General features: G+C 38.4%; 1 protein-coding gene across 2 annotated transcripts; it reads left to right on the top strand.

Annotated features, from left to right (window-relative positions):
- The first annotated feature begins 241 nt into the window (after positions 1-241).
- On the top strand, positions 242-5,625 carry LOC129360084 (disks large homolog 1). 2 transcript variants are annotated; one of them, XM_055030177.1, is made up of 7 exons: positions 242-477; positions 1,543-1,782; positions 1,957-2,046; positions 2,264-2,341; positions 2,605-2,688; positions 3,037-3,132; positions 4,191-5,625. In XM_055030177.1, the coding sequence occupies exons 1-7, from the start codon at positions 361-363 to the stop codon at positions 4,281-4,283; spliced, it is 798 nt and encodes a 265-aa protein (XP_054886152.1). In that variant the 5' UTR covers positions 242-360; the 3' UTR covers positions 4,284-5,625. The 2 variants fall into 2 exon arrangements, with proteins under 2 accessions (XP_054886152.1, XP_054886151.1); XM_055030176.1 differs by having other exon boundaries at positions 2,605-2,862.
- Positions 5,626-6,075: the final 450 nt, after the last annotated feature.

Below are 6,075 nucleotides of genomic sequence, written 5' to 3'. Positions count from 1 at the left end.
AGCATGATAGAGCATTTCCACCCTGCATGTGTTGCATGTTACTTCTGCTTTTAATGTTGTCTTTTCACATTCCAGGTTTAATCTAAGGTATGTGGTTGCAGAGCAGTTTTGCAGTTACCTTCTGAATTCTCACTTTTTCTTTTAACCCTTGAAGATTTTGTGGATAAGGGAACGGGATTTTAATATAGCTCCTGTTTTTTGACAAATAGGAGACTTTTTTCGCCTCCACATATCCACCAACATCTTCTTCTTCAGCAATCGCTGATTTCTTCTGATTATCTATAGGAGATTAAAAATCCTCACAGTGACGCGCACCCCGGGACCGTCTGTCAAAGCTGGACAGTCCCGGATTTCAGCTGGATGACGACTAAAGAGAGGCTGCAGGAGGGACCTCAGATGTTTGCTGTCAAGAATAATGTGTGTGCTCGCTGCTGTGAGCTGGAGAGGAGCAAAGATAAAGCTGAACCAGCAGGGGAGGTCGGTTTCAGCGGAGTTATTTCACGTTCTGTGTAAATTCTGTCTTAGCTGGAGAAACAGGACTTGCTTTACTTTTTATTCTTACTTTGGGTTGCTCTAGGATGCCTGAGGGTATTTCAATGACTGGTTTCCTCTGATTTCCTGTGAAATGATAAAACACAGTTAGTTTGCACATTGCAGAGGAGCACACATTGTGATTAAAAAGAAGGGAAAAAAAAGCTTCCTGTCATAATGATGGCAAGCCTTTGCAGAATAATACAGCAAATTTTAAACAAATGTAAAAATTCTCTTTAAGAAGAAAGAAATATATTAGCTAGAAGAATCGTTTTCCCAAGGTTTGGATTCAGCTTTAAAAATGAACATTTCTAGCTCTGCTTAGATCATCTTGAATACTAAATCTTTTTTTATGCAGTCCAGTTCAAATACTGTAATCATTATTAAGATGTAAGAAACATGTCTTAAAGAAAAGCAACATTGAAAGTTTGTCGATGCTTTCTATGAAAGTTTCTTGAGTTCAGTCATTTCTAGTTGATCTAACAAATCATGTAGCCTGTGATCTCTCAGCAGCCCCAGTTGAAAGTGTGAATTTTCCTCTTTTTACCTCTTTGAAGATTACTTCTGCTGAAATCAACCTGTCTTTTTTTAAAATCTGTAAAGACTGAAAGTTGCTCAGCCTGTTGTAATTTTAATAAATATTCTGTCAAACATGTTCTCCTACCTGAGCTCCTGATCTCTGCAGCTCCTCTAGAGTTACCTTGGATATGATGGCTGCCTAAAAAATTAACACTGAATCTGCACAGGCATTTCCTGAAATTAATGTTTCTGCCACATGAATCCCAATAAAATTCATTGAGGTTTGTAACTGTAACCAGTCAAAATGTTCTCAAAAATTAGAAAACCTTTGAAAGACCTTCAGAAATAAGAACTGTTGACCAAGAACACTTCAGTCTATTACAAGAATGTATTTGGAAGATATCTAAATGAAACAATAAATTATTGTTTGGAAATATTTGCATGTTTTTCACCGGTGGACAGTGAACGCATCAGTTTTTCTGTTGTCACCAGAGCTGTGCAGGTCGCCTGTCCACCAGAGAAGCTGGGCCGTGCCTGTTTTGCCGTCAGAGAGGTGAAGCACAAGAGGGCAAGAATTTTTCACCTCCCAGAGCTCTTAATGCAGGGTCCAGTCTCCATAGAGACCCTGTCTGCAAGATAAAGACATCATCAGTCACAGGCTTCCTGAGATCTTCTCCACTGAGCGAGACGAGTCTTCCTGCAGAATCATCCACCATTCAAGTGCCATTGAGAGTAAATGTGCTCTGCATCTTACATAAATGTCAAAACATCCCTCTGGCTTTGCCAGAACCATATCAGGAGCGCCTCTCTGCGTATTTATAATATATTTTCGCCTCTTGTTAGTTATACAGAGCTGCTCGTGTCATATAATCTAAGGTTTATTAGTGATGAAAGCATTTCTTTCAGTTGCAGATCAAAGTATCCGGCCAAAGTGGTCGTTTGGGGATCAGCATCGCTGGTGGAAAAGGTTCTCTGCCTTATAAAGATCAAGATGAAGTGAGTGGTGGAGTAGGAGAGCAAATATTGCCCAATCTTTTGCAACATAGCTCATCAGTCATTCGCTCAGCAGCTTCTTGGCTCTCTAAACGAATGTGATCTGAAGCAGCCGCTTCTAGAATCTCAACAGCATGTACAAACTGACAATACTTTACTTTTACTGTTAGCTCAATCTTCATCCCGGCCAACAAGTTTGCTTTCTTTTTTTTTCCCTCAGGGCATTTTTATTTCCAGAGTAGCTCAAGGAGGGCCATCTGAAAAGGCTGGGGTCCATGTTGGAGACAGAGTACTTGAGGTAGAAAACAGAAACTTTAATTTCTTTTTGCTCTGGGAAAATATTGCATGGAGTATCTGCTGTGCTATAAATCTTTGGTTTATCACATCTCACCAGTGGGGGGCAGCACATGACTAACAGAAGATTCTCAGCTTGGACTTCACTCATTGACAATGTGATTGACAAAAAAAGAAATACAGAAAGCATGCATGTTATTTCCAGTCTTTGGGTTCCCACTTCCATTCTCTGTTGCAGCAATTTCTAACTTGATCCCTGCCTTCCAGGTCAACGGCGTCAGCATGCAGGGTGCAACCCACCACGAAGCAGTTGCTGCCCTCAGGAATGCTGGGTGCTGCATTAAGCTGAAGGTGATCAGAGAACGGCTGCCGCCCTCAGACATGTACGTCCCGGCCGTGCCTCAGGATCCACCGGACCCGGCTGGTCGGCCACTGTGCCAGATGAGCAAACAGTCCCAGCTGGAGGAGTCAGAAAAATGTTTGCCCAAGAAGATTGAGGCTGTTGTCTGCAATGGGAACAGTGCCGTGGGTGTTTTCACTCAAATTTCAACTTGAGCAAAAAAAACTATTTTAAAATCTGACAATGTGTTACAACTCATAATCCCAACAGATACAGAACAGAACACTGTTAATATTTTGTCTTTCTTGTACAGCTGGTTCAGTGTTGTTGATACTGCAGCCTTTTTTTATGTGTTTCAGTGTGATTCTGACAATGATCTGAACAGAACCCTGTCTGAAATCGAAGCAGAGGAATTAAAATTGGACTCACTCAAAGAGATGAATCATATAATGTCCGTAAGTAGAATAATTATGATTCACAATTGGCTATTAATGCTGCCAGTATTTGCTTCCCTTGATTTCTTTCACATTTTTCCTCTGGTTACAACCATAGATGTCTTTGACTTTTATGTTTTTTTTATATATTGTGTTAAACCATTACAAATTGTATAATTTTGAATCTGTATTAAAAATATTTGTAAAAATCCAAAAAGGATGTACATTTCAATTTTTGGTCTGGTAATTTGATGTTTTGTTGAATCGTTAGGAATACGTCATTACCAGCTTGGTACGTTTTGAGAGTTACATTTTTGCCCATTTTTCTTTTCAAAATAGCATAAATTCAGTCAAATCCAACTGAGAGCCTTCACGAACAGAAACTTTCAAATCAAGGACAAAGACTGAAGTTTGACTGGATAATTCTAATGCATGCCGTCCAGCTCCCAGTATGATCGCTCTTCACATACCGGGAGCCCTCATACTGGGAGGATCAATGTTACATTTAGCACCTGCAACTCTAAACTGAACAAATTAAAAGTGGTGTCTGCATATGGACAGTGCAGCTTAAAACGATGTTCATAAGAGATTCTACAAGCAGAATCTTGGTAAGTTTGCAACTTTTATTTTTGAATAATAGATTACACAAAGCTCCTTGATATAAGTGTTGAAATAACCCAAAGACTGCTTCATGCTTCATCTGAAGCAGAGCAGTTCACCTGGTTCATTTTCACACACACCTTTCCCACAGTGGGGTAGATCACTTGGTTTTTACTATACATCCAGTTTCTAATTCAATCCATTTTGGAATAAATTACACGTTAGTATTTACTTGCCTTACAATGATGCTCAACTTTTGTTTGTCCATTATGCAAAATGTAAAATAAAATAGCCTGATGTTTGTGGTTGTAACGTGACACAATGTGGAAAATGTCAAGGGGTAGAAATATGTTGAAAGGCTCTGTATTTAACACAAAACCTCAAATTCCCCCTTAAGCATGTAAAAACTATTCCTTAAATACTTCACATCCCTGACAACTTGCTTTTTTCCCCTCACTCTTTTTCTTTTCATCTTGTAGATCCCCCGGATTATACTCACTCACCCCTCTACCTCAGATGAAGATGTTGAGCTCTTGTCACAGATTCCCAGAAGACAGTGGCTTCGTGACTGACAAGCAGACCAATGTGGGCACTCTGGATGTTATGATGGGGCTTTTCACTCATTTGGAGCCCATTTTGGAGATTTGTGGATGCAGTACAGGGGCCAGTTGTGGTTCCTCTTTCTTCAGGGATATACATTGAAGCATAGGAGTTTACATTCGCTCAGCATGGGCTTGTTAACCATATTAATTTTAGGATTTTGAGGATTTACTTAAGACATTTTTAAACATTTGGACTGATAATACAAGATACAAATGAATAGATTTTAGAAACAAGAATCTGATGCAAAAGTGTACATTTATAGCAGATTTTTTTTTTTTATCCAGGTTCAATTGTAATACATCCCATTTAATATTTAGATGAATGTTCCTTAGGAAAGAAACCTCAACCAACACCCACAATAAAGACTTTTTTTGTTTCCTGCCACAGTCAAGACTTTTATCCACTACATAAACTTATTGCTACCAGGCTCTATCTATTATAAAAATTATGTTTGAAATCATTTTTATTTTGATAAACTCAAAAATAGATGCAATAAAAGTTTTTTTCTATTCTAACTGTGCCCAAGTTTATATGCAATGAGATTATAATAATGAATCTGGACATTGCGCTGTTTCTGAATTAACCCTCCCATCAACATTGAAACAGAATCATAGCATAATATTGCCAACACCATGCTAGGCAGCTAGTACATTATGATGTGTAAAAGTATTAGCTTCATTCCACTTGCTATAATTCTGTGTATGTTGTGTCATTATTCAAACTTCATAGGATGCACCAAAAGCCTGAAAATAGCTGCAAGTCCACCGAACACTCATGGTGATTTTTAGCATAAGCATAACTTAAGACTACCAGTGTTGCTACTGGGGATTACTGTAAAACCAGTGGAATGTATTTTTAGTGTCAGCCTTTAGAGTTGAATTTAAGTCTTTTGTAAACTGACAAAAAAAACTTTTTTTTAATAGAACCAATTTGTGAAAGTGAAAACACTTGTTTTGTTTGTCAAACCCATTAAGCAATGACTGATGTTTGCTATCTCTGTGTTACAGCGCTCTGCAAGATTTAGGCACCTCACGCTTACGTACCTCATACTGTCAAGTGTTTCTACCCCTGACAGTGTGAAGATTCTGACTTTTTTCAGTCTGCTGAGATGAAATCACTCATTGTTGAACAGATTGCACGGCAGGAAGTCTGATCTCACTGAAGAATTACTTTTCGTCTTCACATTAAAGATACAGTAAATGATGTCACCTGAGAATAAACAATGCAGAAGAAGATAATAAAACAGCTTTATATTCACTTCAGAAGACAAGTATATGTAAATTTTAAATGCGGTTTATACTTAGCTTTATTTTGTGTTACATATTTTATATTCTCACAGTAATAAAAGCAATTCTTTTTCTTAATAAACTGCTGTTCCAGTTGTTGTTTTTGTCTTAAAAAGGCAGCAGAAGGCATTTCCAAAATGATGTTTAGGCTGAAAACAAGAAAATCACTGCGGAAGTTTGTGGGTTTGCAATTGGTAAGATAAAAAGATAAAAATGCTTCTGTACCACAACAGCTTTTAGGTGAAACTTCTCTGAGGACACAGTCTTGTTGGAAAGCTCGTGTATTGTCACAATCTAATTTAGAGTCAATTAATGGAAGGTCAGGCTCGCTCTGGGGAAGTGTCTCGGGACACCTTTCTGTAAGTCAGGGAGTTGATTGAAGGGGTGGAGCACAGCTTTTATGGGAAAATTAATTTTCCATCAGGTGCCCTTGTTCAAAATGTAGTACAGTCATGGCAAAGTGAAAGTCCACCCT

The sequence above is a fragment of the Poeciliopsis prolifica genome, unplaced genomic scaffold, assembly GCF_027474105.1.
Source record: "Poeciliopsis prolifica strain line A6 unplaced genomic scaffold, Auburn_PproV2 SCAFFOLD005, whole genome shotgun sequence".
NCBI lineage: Eukaryota > Metazoa > Chordata > Actinopteri > Cyprinodontiformes > Poeciliidae > Poeciliopsis > Poeciliopsis prolifica.
Note: the sequence above shows the minus strand (reverse complement) of the source record. Positions and strands in the feature narration are given on the sequence as shown.

Coding starts and splice junctions, on each gene's coding strand:
- LOC129360084 (XM_055030176.1), top strand. CDS start 361: ATGACGACTAAAGAGAGGCTGCAGGAGGGACCTCAGATGTTTGCTGTC. Junction 478..1,542: donor AAGCTGAACCAGCAGGGGAG/GTCGGTTTCAGC, acceptor TGTTGTCACCAG/AGCTGTGCAGGTCGCCTGTC. Junction 1,783..1,956: donor CCATTCAAGTGCCATTGAGA/GTAAATGTGCTC, acceptor CATTTCTTTCAG/TTGCAGATCAAAGTATCCGG.